Source organism: Podarcis gaigeae (assembly GCF_964106915.1).
Source record: "Podarcis gaigeae genome assembly, chromosome: 15".
NCBI classification, from domain to species: Eukaryota; Metazoa; Chordata; class Lepidosauria; order Squamata; family Lacertidae; genus Podarcis; species Podarcis gaigeae.
In genome coordinates, this window is record NC_139692.1 from 44149057 (window position 1) to 44170289 (window position 21233).

The 21233-nt window shown below is 50.4% G+C and overlaps 1 protein-coding gene across 1 annotated transcript; it reads right to left on the bottom strand.

Moving 5' to 3' along the window:
* PIPOX (pipecolic acid and sarcosine oxidase) lies at positions 1–11748 on the bottom strand. Its single transcript, XM_083715244.1, has 8 exons — positions 11575–11748; positions 9997–10145; positions 6763–6976; positions 5394–5576; positions 5131–5283; positions 3803–3955; positions 1558–1633; positions 1–481 (listed from the first exon to the last, which is right to left on the bottom strand). The coding sequence occupies exons 1-8, from the start codon at positions 11701–11703 to the stop codon at positions 351–353; spliced, it is 1188 nt and encodes a 395-aa protein (XP_083571370.1). The 5' UTR covers positions 11704–11748; the 3' UTR covers positions 1–350.
* Positions 11749–21233: the final 9485 nt, after the last annotated feature.

Here is a 21233-nt window from a genome sequence, read left to right on the forward strand (position 1 = left end):
TTTTGTTTTCAACAGAAAGCAAGCATGTTATTTGGACAGAAACTGTCTCGTACAGTTAAAAGCTTCAGTACTTTCCATATATCTGGCCAATGAGTTAAACTTTATTACACTGAAAATACTGAACTCTTCCCAACAGCCTTGTTATTATTTGCTAATGCTGTGGATTTTCTCTTGCGTTAAAGAAAAAAGGGGGAAATAGCGGCAAGCTTTCACTCATTCAAAAAGAAATTATTTCTTAGGAGTTGTTCACATACACACAGCCGGCCAGGGTTTCCTAAGATTTCTAATTTCTCAGCTGGAAGATGAGGAAGGGGCATCCATTTCTTCCCACCTCCTGTCAATTTGGGGGTTTACAAGGGGGCCTTAAGCTGGGGTGAGAAGCGGCTGATCTGAAACGGGACCAGGTCATAAGAGGGCTCCTCACCCAAGCTCAGCTCGCAAAGGATCTTCCCAACAACAGGGGCAAACTTGAACCCGTGACCTGTGAAAGAGAGACGAAGTGAGAACAGATGCGGACAGCCAGCTGCTGCCGTCGGTGTAGACAACGCCAAGCAAGATAGACAAACCGTCGAACCCTCTTTGCCAGCTTCTTGCGGATAGGGGCTCCACATCTGCCTTGCATGCAGAACGTGCCGGGTTCAACCCCAGACAGTGTCTCCAGGCAGGACTGCCCCGTGATCTTTGGAGGAAGGGCAGTATGGAAATTTGATAAATAAATAAATGAAATAGGTAAATGCAAAGGGGCCACTGGATCAGGCCCATGGCCCAGCATCCTGTTCTCACAGTGGAAATTGCTGCTTCCAACTCTGGAGGCAGATAGTAATAGTAGTAGTAGTAGTAGTAATAATAATAATAATAATAATAATAATAATAATAATAATAATAATTTATTTATACCCCGCCCATCTGGCTGGGTTTCCCCAGCCACTCTGGGCGGCTTCCAACAAAACTCTAAAATAATAACATATTAAGCATTAAAAGCTTCCCTAAACAGGGCTGCCTTCAGATGTCTTCTAAAAGTTTGGTAGTTATTTTTCTCTTTGACATCTGGTGGGAGGGCGTTCCACAGGGCAGGCACCACCACCGAGAAGGCCCTCTGCCTGGTTCCATGTAACTTGGCTTTTTGCAGTGAGGGAACAGCCAGAAGGCCCTCAGCCCTGGACCTCAGTGTCCATTCCTCTTTTAAAGCCATTCAGGTTGGTGGTCATTGCTGCCTCCTGTGGCAGGGAGTTCCATAGTTTAAAAGAAGTCCTTTCCTTTCCTCTGTCCTGAATCTTTCAGCATTTAGCATCATCAGAGGTCCCTGAGTTCTTGTGTTATAAGAGAAAGAGAGCAGCTTTTCTCGGTCCACTTTCTTCAGGCCCTGCATCGTTCTAAACTCTTCTATCCTGTCGCATCTTACTTGCTTTTTCTCCAAGTTAAAATGTCCCAAATTAGAAAGCTGCCTTATACTGAATCAAACCGTTGGTCCATTTAGCTCAGTATTGTCTACACTGACTGGCAGCAGCTCCCCAGAGTTTCAGGAAGAGCACCTTCTTGCCGTTCTCCGTTCCTTACCTGAAAATCCTGCCCCGATGGCAATATTTCTAAAATGTGGGTGGCGATCTAACACAAAGTCCTCATCTGGGGTGTTCTGAGGAGGCATTGGTGATGAGAAAGAAAAGAAAAATCAATCTATGTTAAGACATGCATACATACATACATACATACATACATACATACATACGGTGAAGGGACCCCTGAACATTAGGTACAGTCTTGGACGACTCTGGGGTTGTGGCGCTCATCTCACTTTACTGGCCGAAGGAGCCGGCGTACAGCTTCCGAGTCATGTGGCCAGCAGGACTAAGCCGCTTCTGGCGAACCACAGCAGCGCATGGAAATGCCGTTTACCTTCCCGTTTACCTTACCTTGACGTGCTTTCGAACTGCTAGGTTGGCAGAAGCAGGGACCGAGCAACGGGAGCTCACCCTGTCACGGAGATTCGAACTGCCGACCTTCTGATTGGCAAGTCCTAGGCTCTGTGGTTAACCCACTGCACCACCCATACATACATAAACCTTCCATTGCTGGGAGCTCTCAAATCTCTTTGATTTGCTGAATTAGCTGGTGGAAAGTGCAGCCATCAGTCCCAGACATGGTGACCATGTGCGCGGTGCACAAGATTTTGGCAGGGGTACTTTTTTTGGGGGGGGGTCTCAAAGGCATAGGGGAACCTCCTTGCCAAAATATGCTGCCTCTCCAACCTTCTCCATCTGCTCTTTCCAGCCCTGGGTCCTTCTCCCCATCTGCCTCCACTCCAGATCAGGTTGCCAACTTTTTAGGAGCGGAAAAGTGGCTCTGCTCCTCCGCCTTTAACTGCAGAAATGGGAGAGAGAAGCTTTGCTCATCACATCTTTCTGGGCTAGAAAAAAGCTCCTATCTGTTTGAATTTCCTATGTGTCAGGCTGCTGCTTGCTACATGCTTTGGAGCAGAGCCAGAGGGGAAAGTTGGCAACCCTGCTTCTCGTGTCTCCCCCATCCCAGCCTGCTTTGTCTAGTCTAGCTGGAGTTTTAGACTGGATCCTCAGCTTCTCACTGCAGTCTCTCCCTCCCTGGTCTCCCAGCTTCTGTGAATAATGACCCCCTACCAAACTTAATTGGATTGCCCCCATTTCTGTTCCTGGCAAAACTCCAGCCAACATAAGGATTGCTCTGCGGCTGGTATCGTCTAATCCAGATCCCTCCGGGACACTTAATGGTCCAGGCATGATGGATTGCTTTGTCCCAGCGCCCGCCACTCCAAGGTAGACTGCCCCTTGACTATGGAGGCTCCATCTCTCAAGGGGGGATAATAGCTCCTGATAGCCCTCGCTTTTGTGGGGTTGTTTTTTTTTTGTCTGTTTCCATTTTGAAAAGCTCTCTGGGCCTCTGGCAATCACTCTGAAGTGAGGACTGTGAGTTTAATTATACATCATTTGAAGAAGTGCTTCCATCATCGGTCCGGAATGAGCCTCCTGCCAATCAATTTTCATACAGCGATCCGAGAATGATGGGAGAGAGAGAGAGAGAAATGTCCGCTTATCTTGATTGTTTTTAACAGTGGCACCATGGGCAGAAATCCAACAGGTGAAGCCTCCCTCCATTGCAACACCTCTCTTTTTTTTAACACACCAGTGTGAGAAGCGTCTCTCTAGAAACGTCTACAGTCTCCTCCACCATGTTCAGGAAATACCACTCAAAGATGCTTGAGGAGGGAGGGGAGTTGATAGAAGGAGGACATGTGGACCCTTGCTAAAGCAGCGGCACTGGCTGCCCATCTACTACCAATCAGGTTTTGGGGTTATTGCATTAATTTATAAAGCCCTGATCAATTTAAGTCCAAGACAACTCAGGGACCTCCTGAACCCTTTTATCCCAATTTGATCCCTGCAGGAACGTCGTTGGTCATCCATGGAGTTGGTGAGGCTCGGTTGACCACAATGAGAAACCGAGCCTTTATTGGTGTTGGTACAGTCCTGCGGAACTCTCTGCCACTGGAAATTCAGCAGGCACTTCCTTGCCAACTTTTAAATGCCTGCTGCAAACCACCAGGCCTATGCAGACGATTAACAACATATCCTTTCACAGTGGTTAATTGAGGTCTGCTTTTAACAATTTTAATGCCCGATCTTGCATGGTTTTATATTTTCATTTCTGCAAACTGCTTTGTTTTGCTTTTTAATCACGCAGGGCATACACATATTTTTTATAACTAAATGAATAACCTCCTTGGTCATTGAATGGGCTGTTGGTGGGTGGCAGAGCTTTTGATGGTACTTACCGTATACATGCAACGCTCCTGAACAGCTGGCTCGGGTTCAAGACCTGGCAGATACTTGCTCACAAAATCCTGTAGGATGCGGAGGTCAGGAGCAGAACAGCCTGGCTGGTCGGGATGGTCGGGGTCCACGGGGGTGCCATAATGGTAGCAGACCTGTGGAAGGCAGGGGGAGAGCCAGGCTGCAGATCCACAGGGCAGCAGTCAGGAGGTGACAGGTTGAATTCCAGGCATCTCCAGTTAGGGCCGAAGAAGACCCTACCTGGAGTCCTGGAGAGCTGCTGCCAGTCAGTGTGGGCAGCCCTTAGCTAGATGGCGAGTCAGCCCATGGTGTCTCGTTTTAAGAGGTAAGACTATAGAGGTAAGACTGAGCTGGGGCAGAAATTCAATCCAGTTTGCATTGAAAGGAGAACTTTCCTAATTCACACTTCCCAGACCTTCCTCTCTGCTGCTCCAGAACCCAAACCAATTAATTCATATTGCAGGAAACGAGTTTCCGGCATTGATTTAACTTATTTCATACAATTTATATACTGCTTGATTGTAGAAAAAATACCTTAGAGCCATTAAACATTAGGAAGAACTTTCTGATGGCAAGAGCTGTTTGACAGTGGAACGGACTAGCTGGGATAAGGGCTTGCTCTCCTTCCTTGAAAGGTTTTAAACGGAGGCCAGATCACCATCTGTCAGGCCTTGTTTAGCTGAGATTCCTGGGGTTGGACTAGATGGCCATGGGGGTCTCTTCAAACTCTACAGCTCTTAGATTCTATGGAAACAGCAGCCATCCCTCGAAATCCACACTTGAGTTTTGCAGTGCAGTTTTCCCAGGGGTCAGCAAACTTTTTCAGCAGGGGGCCGGTCCACTGTCCCTCAGACCTTCTGGGGGGCCGGACTATATTTTTTGGGGGGGAATGAATGAATTCCTACACCCCACAAATAACCCAGAGATGCATTTTAAATAAAAGGACACATTCTACTCATGTAAAAACACACTGATTTCCAGACCATCTGCGGGCCAGATTGAGAAGGCGATTGGGCCGGATCCAGCCCCTGGGCTCTAGTTTGCCTACCCATGAGTTTTCCAGTCAAGGAGCATCAACTGAGGGACGCATGCTATTTTGTGAACTGCTCGGATATCTTCGGATGGTATATTAATTAAATAATTAATAAGACAATAATCTGCTAGAGTGTGCATGAGAGAAATCTGCACGGAAACGCCAAAATTTAGAAGCAAATGCACGAAAAACTGATGCGAAAATGTGGAGAATTGGGAAGTCTCTTCCGACTGCCTTTGTGTCCTTCCCCACTGCCACCCGGCCCCTTCCTCTCACCTTGACAAGACCCGGGTACTCGCCAGCCGGCAGCCCATAGAGATCTCGCTTCTCCCCGTTCAGATTGATCCCGAGGAAGCAAGGCAGCTTCTCCAGGAGTCCTGGGGGGCTCCCAGCTTTTGCCCTCCAGTAGCAGACAGCGATACGCAGAGGCTGGAGGGAGGAGAGAACCACAACATAAAAATGGGGCTTCTTCTGTGCCATCTGCCTTCCTTCTGGCCGGCTTGGGGGGGGGCGCGACATGTCAGGGGTCTGCCGCTTACCTGGAGAGGCAGTTGCAGCCCCAACGGGGCCAGGAGGCGGTTGGCCCAGGCTCCTGCGGTCACTATGAGGTGTTTGGCACGATACTCCCCTTGGCTGGTGGTCACTTTGATCACGGTCCCAGGAAGGATCCCGTGGACCTTCTCTCCGTCACGGATGGTCCCTCCATAGCGTTGGAACTGGTCCTAGAGGGGAAAGTGGGGAAAGTGGTCATTTTTTGTGGGGGAGATATTTGGGTCAGGCTCTGCCCCTTCCCGTCATTAGCTAAGAGTGTGTGACTGTGTCTCTGACCCTGCCCAATGAGGTTGCATGGCCTTTGCCCCCCGCCACCCAAAAGAATGCGGATTGCTAGGGACACGGGTGGCGCTGTGGGTTAAACCACAGAGCCTAGGACTTGCTGATTAGAAGGTCGGTGGTTCGAATCCCCATCATGGGGTGAGCTCCCGTTGTTCGGTCCCAGCTCCTGCCAACCTAGCAGTTCAAAAGCACCTCAAAGTGCAAGTAGATAAATGGGTACCGCTCTGGCGGGAAGGTAAACGGCGTTTTTGTGCGCTGCTCTGGTTCACCAGAAGTGGCTTAGTCCTGCTGGCCACATGACCCGGAAGCTGTACACCGGCTCCCTCGGCCAGTAAAGCGAGATGAGCGCCGCAACCCCAGAGTCGGCCACGACTGGACCTCATGGTCAGGGGTGCCTTTACCTTTTTTACCCCAAAGAAAAGATTTTCCACCTTGCAAGAAGTTTTGTAAGGTGTATTATTTGAAATATTGCAAAAAAGTTAATGAGGAGAATTATAAGTTAAGGATAATTAAAGGCCATAGGAAATTTAAAAATGCATAATAAGTGAGAAAGAACGGAAAATCATCAGAGGTGTTGACGGAAGTCCTAAAATATTGTATAAGATGAGAAGTTGTGTTGTATGAATGTTGGAATTAAAATGTTAAAAAACCAATAAAAATGTATAAAAGAAAAGAAAGAAAAGAAAAGGTTTTCCACCTCTGGCTTTGGTGTAAGTAAAGAAGACAGGCCGCTGCCTGCAAGGAGCTTACAGTCAAGAGTTCTGCTGATGAGGGAGCAAAGGGAGAGTGTGAGAGGCAAGAGTGAAAAGAAAAAGAATTGGAATGAATTCTCAGTGGCGTAGCTTGGGGGGTGCAGGGGGGGCCGGCCACACCGGGCGCAACATCTGGGGGTTAGGGAAATCCACAGTTTAGGGGGTGCAAATCCACGGGTTAGGGGGTGCAAATCCACGGGTTAGGGGACGCAAATTACTTGCCTTGCCCCGGGTGCTGACAACCCACGCTACGCCACTGTGAATTCTCTCTCTCTCTCTCTCTCTCTCTCTCTCTCTCTCTCTCTTTTCACACCCTTGTTACCTGTCCAGCTTTTACCGCCTTGTCAGCAAACAAGATCCCGGCGGTGTGATCACACACTGCCACCTCTCCGCCACACAGGTGGATTCCTGGGAATCTTTGGGCCAAGCTCTCTGCTGTTAGTGCTTCGCTGGGGATGTGGTTGCGCTGCATGGCATCCCAGAACCTTTGAAACGCAGGGTTGTCCTTGCGCCCCAGAACCAACATTGGTGTCTGCCTGTAAGGAGAGAGGATGGGTTTGCAGTTGAGGCTGCTGGAGTGACCTTGGAGAAGCCCGGTTTTTGGCGGGTGGGGGGAAGAAGCTTATGGGGTTAGGATCATATAATTGGGGAGTTGAAAAGGAACCCCAAGGGCCATCTAGACCAACCCCCAGCAATGCAGGAATCCCTGGCAGGTGGCCATCCAGGGTGGCCAAACACCTCTTACCGTCAGAAAGTTCTTTCTAATGTTTAGTTGGGATGTTGACATTGGAGTCCATTAGTTTGGGTCTTACCCTCTGGAGCAGTAGAAACTTGCTCCATCTCCCATGGAACAGCCCTTCAGATATTTGAAGATAGCTCTCACATTCCTTCTCAGTCTCCTCTTTTCCAGGCTAAACATACCCAGTTCCTTCAACTGTTCCTCATCAGGCTTGGGTTCCAGACTCTTGATCATCTTGGTCGCCCTCCTCCTGCTTGTCGACATCCTTCTTAAATTGTGGTGCCCAGAACTGGACACAGGACTCAAGGGGTGGCCTGACCATGCAGAATAGAGCAACATTCTGCCTTCCTTCAATCTGGACACTAGACTTCTCTTGATTCAGCATAGAATCAAGAGCTGAAGATCATCTGAGGTGACCCACCAAGGCTGTTGAGGAGCAATGCGGCCTGGAGAGTGGCCTGAGGTCAGGATACAGAGGTCTGGGGGGGTGCATTTCCCCCCTGGGCCCAGAGGTTCCCTGCTCCTGCATCAAAACACAATGCGAAAGGTTCTGTCCCTGCAGTTGCTGCCGGTCAGAAGAGGCAACACTGGCCAAGGTGAACCAACGCCCTGAAACCGCTCATGGAGGCAGCTTCCTAGAGAGGCGTTGCCAGCCAGTCCTTACAAACAGAGCTGACGTCAGGGAGACGGTGCCAGCCTTTCCCTGGGCTTGTCGCTAACAAGATGGATGGGTCTATTACGTCTGACCCTGGCGAAATGAAAAATCATTTAGACGTGCATTTCCTTAATGGCGCTTCCTTTATAGAGTCACATAAATTACAGGGGGAATCTGTCTTGGCTCTCAATGGGGCAGGGAGCGTGTCGAGGGGGGCAGGAGGAGGGGGGAAGAGGGATCTAGAGTCAGGTCTGGGTGGGTGGGGGAGAAAATATGCTACTTTTGGAGAGAGGCAGTGGCAGAACATCTGCTTTGCATGCAGAAGTCCCTGCTTCAATCCCCCATGGCGTCTCCAGGTAGATCTAGGGAAGACCCCGCTGCCCGAATTCCTGGAGAGCTGCTGCCAGTCAGTGCTGCCAATACTGAACTAGAAGGACCAATGTGCTGTCTCAGTATAAGGCAACTCTCAAGTTAAGTCACAGAGAGTCATGAGGACTAGAACCTTGCGTTGTTTTAAGGTGAAAGGCAGTGGTACTTTTGGGCTTGGGGAGAGACCCCCTGCCAGAAACCCCCTTCCAGTCAGCGTAGTTAGTAGAGTGTCCTGAGTGAGATGGACCCAGGGGTCTGACTCGCTAGGAAACAGATTCCTAGGTTCCCATTTTGACCATTTATCATGAGGACTTAAGAGCAAGGCAGAGTCCTCTGTTCCGACCTATTTTGCTGATGAATCACTTCCAACAAGGACCTTTGACAGTGCTATAAAAAAAAAGCGTATCCAGCAATTGCATATTTGGAATCAACAAGGAAAATGCCGTATGTGTAGAGAGTTGAAACAGTTCCATATAAAAAATAATGTAGAATATTGCACACCATCCAATCTCTGAGCAGTGTGAGATTTCGGGGGTTCCAGGGTTTGTGATTCCTTTTGGGAATGCGGCACAGCGGAGCCTGTGGTGTCTTTAGGATATATGGTTCATTGGCACAACCTGAGCCTGCGATGGAGGGGTTCGCAGCATGAACACCCCCAAAGGGTCTCGCTTCTCCCACAGCCACAGCTGACAGGTATGTGCATGCAGGAGCCAGGCCCTGTGACCAGTAGGACTTTGCAGGACAGGGGCCTTCCTAAGTTTGTTCTGAAGAGGCAAGGTGTGGCCACACAGGTGAGGCCGATTGGTAACTCACAGCACCTGGTGGCAAGAGCTGGGAAGGGATATAAGGTCAGCATTTCCCTTCGGCTCTTTGCCACAGCAACACGTTCCCTGCCTTGCTGCGTTTGGCTTCTTGCATCCTGATCCTTGAATCTCGGCTTCTTGATCCCCTGCTTCTTGGTCCTTAGACCCTTGACTTCGGGCCTCCTTGCTTCCTGACCCTCAGACCCTTGGCTTCTTGACTCCTGGCTTCTGGACCCCTGTTCCTGCTCCCACCCCGCCATCTTGCCCCCGGTCCCGACATCCCCTGTCGGGACTTTGATCACCTGTGAACCAGACCGTGGATTCAAATAAAACCTCATGCTCTGCCTCTCCAGTTTTTCAGCTGGCTGCTTTACTGTCAACTCAACTCTCTGGTTTTTGTCCTTCTAACTAACTGCAAACTGGGAGACCCCCCCCCCAATTTGGCATCTGGCACAGAGCCCCCTCTCCTTTGCTCTCTTAATGTCCCATCTCTTAATGAAATGGCCTGACTTGATTAGCTTTTAACACTTGCTGGATGCAGGAATTTAGCTACGCCCAGGAATGCCCACATGCACAGTTTAAAGGCCCTGCCTGCTCCTTCAGCGATGCTTGTGAGGAACCAGCTCAGGCACAGGCAAACTCGGCCCTCCAGATGTTTTGGGACTACAACTCCTATCATCCATAGCCAACAGGACCAGTGGTCAGGGATGATGGGAGCTGTAGTCCCAAAATATCTGGAGGGCCAACTTTGCCTATCCCTGAACCAGCTTATCACTCTGCTGTGATTCCTGCATTGCAGGGGGTTGGAATGGATGACCCCTGGAGGTCCCACAATTCTATGAATACACAAACAAAGACATATGTTCATATACATTATATACCATTTCCAATACGCCTGAAGCACAACCACAGACGGACCCCGCTTCCCCTCCTCACAAAAGCACCCCCCCCAGCGTTCCCCCCCCCCATTTCTGCCCGGAGGCTCCTCACCTGTGGAGTTTGGTGCCTGCCTCTTCCTCAAGCTCTGCCCAGAGGCGATAGGCCTCTCCCAACATGGCCGTGTAATAGTCCTGGGGGTAGGCGGTGCGGATGATTCGGCTCTGTCCATGGGAGCTTCCTCGGGTGTGGGGCAGGGGGAACTTGTAGGGCAAGAGAAAGAGAAGGAGGCAGCCTGAAACCCCAATCGTCTGACCCAGTAGATAGCAGCTTCCGGCGTTCCAGCAGAAGGGGATCTGTTTTATTCTGTTACAGCTGATGTAAGGTAAAGGTAAAGGGACCCCTGACCATTAGGTCCAGTCGTGACCGACTCTGGGGTTGTGGCACTCATCTCACCTTACTGGCCGAGGGAGCCAGCGTACAGCTTCCGGGTCACGTGGCCAGCATGACTAAGCTGCTTCTGGCGAACCAGAGCAGCACGCGGAAATGCCGTTTACCTTCCCGCCGGAGCGGTACCTATTTATCTACTTGCACTTTGACGTGCTTTCAAACTGCTAGGATGGCAGGAGCAGGGACTGAGCAATGGGAGCTCACCCCGTCGTGGGGATTTGAACCACCAACCTTCTGATCGGCAAGTCCTAGGCTCTGTGGTTTAACCCACAGCGCCACTCGCATCCCCAAAAACAAGATTAAAATACATTAAAATACAGCCTTATTTCAGTGGAAACTCAAATCAACAGGAGCAGGGACTGAGCAACAGGAGCTCACCGTGTCGCGGGGATTCGAACTGCCAACCTTCTGATTGGCAAGTCCTAGGCTCCGTGGTTTAACCCACAGCGCCACCCGCGTCTCCTACAGCTGATGTACTCTCATGTTAATAGGTATGCTGGCCTGAAGGACTTTTTATTTACAAAGGTGGGATGCTAAAGTTATAAAATATATAAACCGGTGTGGGGATGCACTGAAGCAGCAAGTGAGGACTCTGAAAAAAATATTTTCTCCCCCCCCCCCACTTTTTGACACCACCCACATTGAGGAGGAGGAATGATGGGAGCCATGGAAGCCGGATGCGGCATGAGTTCCCTTGGCACCTGGGGGCCACGGGAACTGAACATTCCTTGGTGGCAGAGGAACTCAGACAGGTGGCACCTGGTGTCCCAGAGACAGTTTGCTTTCAAGTGGGACAGGGAACCTAGAATCCTCAGACATTGTAAGACCCCAGCCCTCTTCATCCCTGACCATTGGTCATGCTGGCTGGGAGCGGGTGCTGACGGGAGCCAGAATCCAACCCCATCTGGAGTGTGACACGGTCTCCAGTCCCAGCCTTAATGAAGCCGCTTGATTCTCTCTTCCCCTGGGAAACATACACAAGGACCAAATAAATTAAGACATAAATCAGAGAAAGTTTCCATTGAGAAGAGAGTCGCTGCTGCCGGCCAGTGTGAACAATACTGAGCCAAATGGACTGGTGGTTTGAACTGGCTTAGGGCAGCTTCCTGAGTGCCTGGTATTGTGCAATGGGGGGTGGGCTGCCCGTGTGGGATCAAATGCCTCCATCCCCCCCCCTGGTCTTTGGGACGGTAGCAGCATTTTCGGAGGGGTTTGTGGGTGGGTGTTTGCAAAGGGGCATACCTGCTCCAGCAAGAGGGTCTTCTGCCCCCTCTTGGCCAAGTGGTAGGCAGCGAACGTGCCCTGGATCCCTGCTCCCACCACGATGGCATCGTAGAAGCGGTTGGGCGCAGCTGTCTCTGGGGTAGCCATGGCCGATCTTTCTCCCCGACTGGGCTTTGCTGCTGGCTGTGGGGAGCTGAGCCAAGGGGCAGGGCCAAAGTCCAGAGTCCCAACTTGGACGCCACTCAGTAACGAGAGAGGAAGCTGTTTACATGGAGCTGGGCTGTGGGCCCAGCTGGCACAGTACTTTGTACACGGACAGGCAGAAGTTCTCTGGGGTTTCAGGCCCCTCCTGGGGGTCTGGACCTGGAAGATTCTGCATGCAAAGCTCTATACCACTGAGCTGTAGTGCTGCCCCTGAAAATAAAAGAAGGTTCCAGTCCTCATGGAGGAGCATGAGACTCTTAATTTCAGATTTGTGGCTTTGAGCCTCAAGTTGGGTAAAGGATTCCTCCATTGCAGGGGGTTGGACTAGATGACCCTCGTGGTTCTGTGACTTAAGCCAGGGGTCAGCAACCTTTTTGTACTGTTGAATTGTACTGTTGGAAGGGCCCCCCAGTGGTCATCTATCCCAACCCCCCTCTCAATGCAGGAATCACAGCTAAAAGAATCCCTGACAGGTGGCCATCCCACCTCTGTTTAAAAACCTCCAGTTTATATTCATTTCACTACGCGTTTTTTTGACTGAGGAGCTGAATTGCAAAGTTCAGAGTGCGAATTCTGAAAGGATTGCTGCGTTCCAGCTTGTGTAGTGCATTAAGATGCACTCCAAACTGAATTTCTCCCCACCACATCCCTACCCAGTGGGCTTCCCATCAGGGCATTGGGTTGGCTGCTTTGGCACAACAGGTTTGCTGGGTCAGACCAGCCTTTGGCTTGATCCTGCGCAAGGCTCTTCAGATGTTCCCTGGACCAGACAGAAGCAAACAGCCCAGAGCTGTGGATCCCAGACTTGCTGGTGCAGCAAAAGCATCACCAAGTCTCGGAGACAGGCAGGTGGGCGATACCCCAAGGAACTGCCTGGATGAGATGATGGATTAGGGCCCTCCTCTCTCTCCACCTGCGCCTTTTGGCCTGTCAACTCTCCTCCCTGTGGTCCAGCGGCTCCATCTGTTAACATCTCCACTCCTGCTCTGGGGGCTGGGTTATTATTTTTTCCTCCTGCGTTTGTACCAACCAGGCCTGGCAAGCAGAACACACCGGGCACCGAGCAACCGCCTTGGCAGCCGGTCTGTTGCAGCAAACTAGGCCAAGCGAGACGCAGTCCCCCGCACCCCCCCTTGGTCCGAGTTAAGTTGCAGCAAAAATCCTGGAGTCCAGGAGGGAGGTTTAACTTGTATTGATTATTTGTTTCCTATAACTTAGACATCGCTTGATTGCTTTTAAATTTTTTTTTAAAAAGACTCAAGAGCAGTTTACGAAAGAGAGAAAAACTAGAAAGTTACCGGCAAGGAGAATTAATGGCAATTTAAGACTTGCAAAGAGTTAACATAACAAGAAATAAACTCTCACCAGCTTTCTAAACATATGGGCAGGCTCGACTAAACGAAAACATTTTCAGCAGGCTCTGAAAAGAGGGCAGAGAAAGTGTCTGCCTGGCGTCCATAGGCAGGGAGTTCCAAAGTGTAGTGCCTGGAGATGGATTCAGGCTTGGCCGATAGTGAAATCGCCCTTCCCAAAAGACGGCTGGTGGCTGCAACTGAGGCTTCCTTGGAGCACAGGAATGTAAGAAGGTGCCTGGTTCATCTGGTTCAGTATTGCCTGCACGGACTGGCAGCACCTCTCTGGGGTTTCAGCATTTCCCAGGCCTGCCTGGAGATGCTTCTGAGGATTGAACAGACCTTCTGCATCAAAAGCTGGCATTCTGCCACTGAGCTATGAACCTTTCCGTGAACATCATGTAAGATTCTAGTCCTCATGATTTTGAAAAAAGGGCTGAATGGAATAGAAACACAGGAAGCTCTGCATTATATGGAGACAGGCCACTGGTCCATCTAGCCCAGAACTGGCCGCACTGACTGGCAGCAACGGCTCTTCAAGGTTTCAGGTGGCATAGTCCCCCCCCCCAGCCCTACTGGTGATGCCATTGGGGTTTGAACCTTGGACCTGCTGCATGCCAAGCAGATTCTCTGCCAGAGTGACAGCCCAGTACAAGGTCTCTTGCCCACCCTGGCATCTGGAGTGCTGAAACAGCAGCCTGCAAAATGCTGGGGACTCTGGGAAATGTAGTTTTAGTCAGATTAGCCTCAACTAGAGCCAGGGCCTTTTCAACACTGGCCCCGTCCTGGTGGAACGCTCTGCCTCATGAGACCAGGGCCCTGCGGGATCTGATTTCTTTCCGCAGGGCCTGTAAGACAGAGTTGTTCCGCCTGGCCTTTGGCTTGGAATCAACTTGATCCCCTTCCCCTCTTTCCTTTTTCCTTTCTCCTTCTGTGGCGGAACTCCTATTTGGGGACTTCCCTAGCTTATTTTCTGGCCCACGTAGGACCAGTCTGGATAGTTAGCCTTGGTGAAGACTTGACGTTTTCATCCCCCAAAAAGTTTTTGATTTGAGTTTCCATTGAAATGAGGCTGTATTTTAATGTATCTTAATCTTGTTTTTGGGGATGCGGGTGGCGCTGTGGGTTAAACCACAGAGCCTAGGACTTGCCGATCAGAAGGTTGGTGGTTCGAATCCCCGCGCCGGGGTGAGCTCCCGTTGCTCAGTCCCTGCTCCTGCCAACCTAGCAGTTCGAAAGCACGTCAAAGTGCAAGTAGATAAATAGGTACTGCTCCGGCGGGAAGGTAAACGGCATTTCCGTGCGCAGCTCTGCTTCGCCAGAAGCGGCTTAGTCATGCTGGCCACATGACCCGGAAGCTGTACGCCGGCTCCCTCGGCCAGTAAAGCAAGATGAGTGCCGCAACCCCAGAGTCGGCCACGACTGGACCTAATGGTCAGAGGTCCCTTTACCTTTACCTAATCTTGTTTTAAAGTTGTATTTCAATCAATTTGTTTTTATATTGGGTGTTAGCCACCCTGAGCCCGGTCTTGGCTGGGGAGGGTGGGGTATAAATAAATTTATTATTATTGTTATTGTTATTGTTATTGTTATTGTTATTGTTATTGTTATTCTTATTGTTATTTTTTCAGGGCACTTTATTGATGCCCCATGCACAAAGAAGTTCACAAAATTGAGCCAGGCTGTAGGACGAGGAATTGTATTGGTGCAGGATTTGCCCTGCTTGGGTGCTGGATGTCATTGGCTAAATGATGACACAGAATCATAGAGCTGTAGAGCTGGAAGGGGCCCCCAAAGGTCATCCAGTCCAACCCCCGGCAATGCAGGAATCACAGCTAAAGAATCCCTGGCAGGTGGCCATCCGATCTCTACTTAAAAGGCTCCAGCGAAGGAAATGTGTTTCTGTGGGTACCACTTTTCAGCCAACATGGTTCGTAGGAGTAAAATGATATTTGCAGGTGGACCGCAGCACTGTCTCCTTCCCCCAGGGGTTGGACCTCTTGAAGCATGCCAAATATTAGAAGCCCCTTTCTAAGTGCCGTTCTGCTGGGGGTTTTTCTTTGGGGGGGGGAACCCTTTTCTCCTTTGGAAAGCGCTAACTTTATTAGTACAATAAAAACAATCAATTTAATCCTTGATGGATTTGATGTTTATGTTAATTACACACCAAAAAAAAATTAGCTAACTGATATTACGAAACATAAAAATGCTAGAGGGTAATTATTGTAGCTTTTAATTATAGCAGGTAAGCTTTCTTTCTTCCTTTTTAAAGAAAAATTAGGCTTGTATCAAATCTACTCAGAGTAGACCCTCTGCAACGAATGGCCCTAAGTTACTCAGGCCCATTAATTTCCCTTGGACTCCTCCGATCAGGGCTAACGTCAGTTGCAACCCATATAATTTTATTTAATCAGTATTAAACATACAATTCAGCAATATAAAACAGACATACAGAATCTCCCTACCTCCCTAAAATAAAATAGAGATAATCTTCTATTGTACTTTCCCTCACACTCTAACCACTAAATTCCCCCGGCTTTAAATCCACATAAGCGCTATTATCAATTATACCAGCAAATCGTTTCCAGGTATTCCTGATTCTCTCCCGACATACATGGCTCCTAAGCTCCGTTTATTTAGCACTTCTAAATACCTTTTCTGATTCCTCAACATAGTTGTCAATTTAATCGGATTTAGCTGCTCCCAGCTTTCTCTGATTTATGTCTAATTTATTTGGTCCTTGTGTATGTTTCCCAAGGGAAGGGAGAATCAAGCGGCTTCATTAAGGCTGGGACTGGAGACCTTGTCACGCTCCAGATGGGTTGGATTCTGGCTCCCGTCAGCACCCGCTCCAAGCCAGCATGACCAATGGTCAGGGATGAAGAGGGCTGTGGTCTTACGATGTCTGAGGATTCTAGGTTCCCTGTCCCACTTGAAAGCAATCTGTCTCTGGGACACCAGGTGCCACCTGTCTGAGTTCCTCTGCCACCAAGGAATGTTCAGTTCCCGTGGCCCCCGGGTGCCAAGGGAACTCATGCCGCATCTGGCTTCCATGGCTCCCATCATTCCTCCTCCTCAATGTGGGTGGTGTCAAAAAGTGGGGGCTGTGGTCTTACGATGTCTGAGGATTCTAGGTTCCCTGTCCCACTTGAAAGCAATCTATCTCTGGGACACCAAGTGCCACCTGTGTGAGTTCCTCTGGCACCAAGGGATGTTCAGCTCCCATGGCCCCCTGGGTGCCAGGGAAACTCATGCTGCGTCCAGCTCCTGTGGCCCCCAGGTGCCAAGGGAACTCATGCTGCGTCCGGCTCCCATGGCCCCCAGGTGCCTGGGGAACTCATGTTGTGTCCAGCTTCCCGTGGCTCCCATCATTCCCCCTCTTCAATGGTGGTGGTGTCAAATAAAGCTTACATATTAAAATTAGAACACATCCCCTGTAACAGAATAAAACAGACCTCCTTCTGGATGTGAAGCAGGAGCTCTACAACTGGGCTACAGTTGGAAAAGGGTTTAGAAATTAACCAGAAGGATTCGAAGCCTGCGGGATCAGAGATTCTTAGAGGACTGGAGTAAATACAGTGGTGCCCCGCAAGACGAATGCCTCGCTAAACGAAAAACCCGCAAGACGAAAGGGTTTTCCGATTTTTTAGCGGCTTCGCAAGACGAATTTCCCTATGGGCTTGCTTCGCAAGACGAAAGCCCATAGGGAAATCTCCGGGGACAGTGGGGAAGCGCAGCGCGCCTTCTCCTCTGTTCCCGGACCTGTCCTAAGGCTTGCGGTGGGAGGTCCGGGAACAGAGGGGAATGCGCGAAGGGCTTCTCCTCTGTTCCCGGGGCTTGCGGTGGGAGGAGGGTTTTTCCTCCCCACCGCCAACATTCAGAACAGCATTCTGAATGTTGGCGGTGGGGAGGAAAGCCCTCCTCCCACTGCAAGCCTTCAGGACAGGTCCGGGAACAGAGGGGAAGGTGCGCAGCGCTTCTCCTCTGTTCCCGGGGCTTGCGGTGGGAGGAGGGTTTTTCCTCCCCACCGCCACATTCAGAACAGCATTCTGAATGTTGGCAGTGGGGTGGAAAGCCCTCCTCCCACCGCAAGCCTTCAGGACAGGCCGACATTCGCCGCTTGGAGAGCCCTGCGGGGAAGTCCTGCAGGGTTCCCCAAGCGGCGAATGTCTGCGCCGCGCGAGGGGCGCTCTTCTTAAGAGCGCCCCTCACGTGGGGCAGCAGGCTGCTATCCGCAGCTTGGAGAGCCCTGCGGGGAAGTCCTGCAGGGTTCCCCAAGCTGCGAATGTCTGCGCCGCGCGAGGGGCGCTCTTCTTAAGAGCGCCCCTCGCGCGGGGCAGCAGGCTGCTATCCGCAGCTTGGAGAGCCCTCTGGACCTCTTCTGAAGGCGGGTGGGGGGCAAAAGTCTTTGTCCCCCCTGCCTGCCTTCCCGGGGGATTTTAAAATGCTGGCGGGCGGCAGCGCTGCCGCCCCAGCATTTTAAGATCGCCCCGGACAGCGGAGAAGTCTCCGCTGTCCCGGGAAGGGGGGGGAAGCAAAGACTTTCGCCCCCCCACGTCGGCCTTCAGAAGAGGTCGGGGGACAGACTGTCCCCAAACCTGGTCTGAAGGTGGTTTCCATAGGAACGCATTGATTGATTTTCAATGCATTCCTATGGGAAACCGTGCTTCGCAAGACGAAAAACTCGCAAGACGAAAAGACTTGCGGAACGAATTAATTTCGTCTTGCGAGGCACCACTGTATACGAACTATTTGAAAAGTAATTGTAATGAACAGATTACGCTAGTAGGACTGCAAGAAGTTTTGTAAGGAGGATTATTCGCAACATTGCAAGAAAGTCTATGAGGAGAATTATTATGGTGGTTAAGGACAATTAAGAGTAATGGTGAAATTAAGAAAAGCGGAATAAGTGATAAAGAACGAAAAATCATCAGAGGTGTTGATGGAAATCTAAAACATTGTATAAGATGAAAAGTCATGTTATATGACTGTTGGAATGATATGTTAAAAAAAATCAATACAAATGTATATATATAAAAGGGAAAGCGTTTAGAAAAGGGCACCCAAAATTATCCAGAGATGGCACGAGTCCCCTATGAAGAACAGTTGCAGCATTTGGGAAATTTTTAGTTTGGAGAAAAGGAGAGTAAGAGGCAACATGGCAGAAGTTTATAAAAGTATGCCAGGTGTGAGGAAAGTTGATGGAGAAGAGTTATTCTCCCTGTCTCCTGACACTGGAACTCAGGGACATGCAATGGAGCTGAACACTGGAAGATTTCAGATGGATAAAAGAAAGTCCTTCACGCAGCGCAAACTGTGGAACTCATTGCCACAGGAGGCGGGGATGGCCACCCACTTGGATGGCTTTAGAAGAGGAGCGATTGAAGAAATTCGTGGAGGAAAAGGCTGTGAATGGCTACTGGCCCTGATGGCTCTGCCTCCGCAGTCGAAGGCAGCAAAGCTGGAGACACTACAGGAGGGGGCAGCTGCTCCTGTGCTCAGGGCCAGATTCACGCACAGTCATGCCTCATGTTACGTTTGCTTCAGGTTACGTGTTTTCAGGTTGTGTCCTGCGGCGACCCAGAAGTACCGGAAAGGGTTACTTCTGGGTTTTGCCGCTTACGCATGCACAGACACGCAAAATGACGTCACACGCAGGCGCAGAAGCAGCAAATCGTGACCTGCGCACATGCAGACACGCAGGTGCGGGTTGCATTTTGCTCATGTTGTGAATGGGCCTCCAGAACAGATCCTGTTCACAACCAGAGTGTGATGGCCTGGGCATCTGATTCAGAAGCTGAACCTGAGGAGTCCCAGCCTGCACAGGTGCCCCTCTCCCAGCCCTGTCAGGGGAAGGTGAAGCTGCCCCTGGGTCCAGTAACCCTCCAGCCTCTCCTGAGCTGCAGAGGCTCAAGGCAGAGAGGTGAAGGGAACTGGGTTCTCCCAGGAGGAGTGCTCGCCTTAAGACCAGGAGAGGTGGGTCATCTGTGGGCCGGGACTGCCCCTGGCCTCAGAGAAGATAAAGACCAGTCAGCCCAGTCCCAGGTTGCGGGAGCAACAATGTTGGAAACCTGTTTCTGCCAGCACCCAGACCTGTCTTTCCGGAGTTCCCGACCATGCCCGGCTTCTTGCTTTGGACCCCGCTTCTCCCTTGCTGGACAGTCTCCAGACCCTCGGCCCAGGACCGGACTTTGACCACGCCTCACGGTAACCCCCCCCCCGGGACCAGCACACAGAGGTACCGCTGTATAAGCTAAACAAGCTATAGCTTAGGGTCCCACTCTCTTGGCCCCACCCAAAAAAATTCACTATTAATATATTTCTTCTTCATTGTATTTCAATTCAGCAATTACTTTGATAAGATACATATTTTGTTATGTGCAAATGGCTTTAGATGCCTATTAGGTCCATCAATTACCATATAGCATTTATTCAACACATTTATTATTGTTGTTGACAAAGGACAGCTGGACATATAAAGGGCCCCATTCCCTTCAGTAGCTTCGGGCCTCATCAAACCTAAATCCAGCCCTGGTCCGGCTTGTAGGTTTCCTGTAGGGGCACCCAGTTGGCCACTGTGAGAAGAAGATGCTGGTCTAGATGGGCTGTGGGCTTGATCCAGTTCTTCTGCTCTGCAGCCATTCCCTTATCCAAATCCACAGCAACCTGCTCTCACCGATTTGTGAAAAGTGCAAAAGCGGCCGCCCTGCAGTCTGGCTGTTGACCTCCTTCCCTCCCACAGGACCGGCTCTGTCCCTTTCACCCCGACCCTTCTCCAAGATGAACTCGTCAGGCCAAAATCGGAGGACCAACTTTGAGGGCCTGACAGCTGTAAGCCTCTGGCGCTGTGTCCTTGCATTAACTTTGATGCTCTACCCTACGCTGGGAACAAGATGCTTCTCGTCTCATTCTTTTTTAAAAAATGGAAATATAAATGATGCTCGGAGGAAATAGACCAGCAGACCTTTCCTTCTGCAAAGGGAAATGATCCACATCCCCCCCAGCCCCCTCCGATTTAACAACTGTCAGGATGACTCAACGCCTCTCTCTAATTCCCTTTTTTAAAAAAAACATCTTCCAGACCTGGTTCTTGATATGAATAATGATGCTGATGCAAAAGTCAGAGGGGTGTGTGTCATGTGGGGGGGGGGGAGCCAGCAGACGGTTGCGCTTATGTAGTCAGCAATTTGCTGTCTGTGGCCAGAGGCATTTGAGAAGAGGAGAATGAGAGCATGTATTGGGGTAATATTGTGCTTTCTGACTGACGGATCACAGAGAGAGAGAGAGAGAGAGAGAGAGAGAGAGAGAGAGAGAGAGAGAGAGAGAGAGAGACTGGAGGGGAAATGGAAAAGAGATTGAATCTACCTGGACCCAGGGAGCTAATAAATAAATCAGGGTAATTCCCCAAGGTCCACACTGGGGGGAAGACCCTCTGGAGGTGTTGTTTGGAGAATGTGGGTGGATTTTGGTCAGAAACTGCTACCCTGGAGAAGAGGAGGCCTGAACAGACTCACCTCTTGCAGGTTCGAGGTGGGCAGGCAGCTGTTCACTTGCAAGCAGCTGTGCAAGCAAAACTCTCCCCTGGAGAGAAGAGGGGGTTGAGTTGCTGTTTCTTAATATTGCAACCTTGAGAGTTACCTTCAAATGTTTCCTCGGAGGGAAGGGGTGGTGGTGGAGGAAGCAAAAAAAGCAGGCTTCTTTCAGGAAAGGCTCAGAGTTGTGGGCATCGCTGCCGTCGCTTTTGGAGTTTGAAGTTCCTAGTCCTTGCTGTGCAAAGAAGGGGGCTGGAAGGGCATGTGAGCGTTGGGGCGTGTGGAAACATAAGAACATCAGAAGCGCTTGCTGGATCAGGCCCGAAAGGCCCCGTCTAGCCCAGCATCCTGTCCTCAAAGGGAACAACCAGAAGCCGCCAGGGGAAGCAGGACTTGAGTCCATCAGCAACTCTCCCTCCTTGTGCCTTCCAGCAACTGGTATTCAGAAGCATCGCTGCCTCTGACTGTGGAGCTGGTACCCTCTGAAGCCAGCAGGGAGGTGATTTCCTAATGCTCAGTGACAGAACTTCATTGTCCTGCTTGCTCTTTGCTGCTCTCCCTGAGCAGTGCAAAACAAGGAGAGGGAACC

Bases quoted from the DNA above. Each gene is read 5' to 3' on its own strand.
- PIPOX (XM_083715244.1), bottom strand. From the start codon at position 11,703: ATGGCTACCCCAGAGACAGCTGCGCCCAACCGCTTCTACGATGCCATC. The intron at 5,577-6,762 runs GTAACAAGGGTG...TTTCCCCTCTAG, and splicing joins AGGCGGTAAAAGCTGGACAG to GACCAGTTCCAACGCTATGG. The intron at 3,956-5,130 runs GTGAGAGGAAGG...TGCCTTCCACAG, and splicing joins AGTACCCGGGTCTTGTCAAG to GTCTGCTACCATTATGGCAC.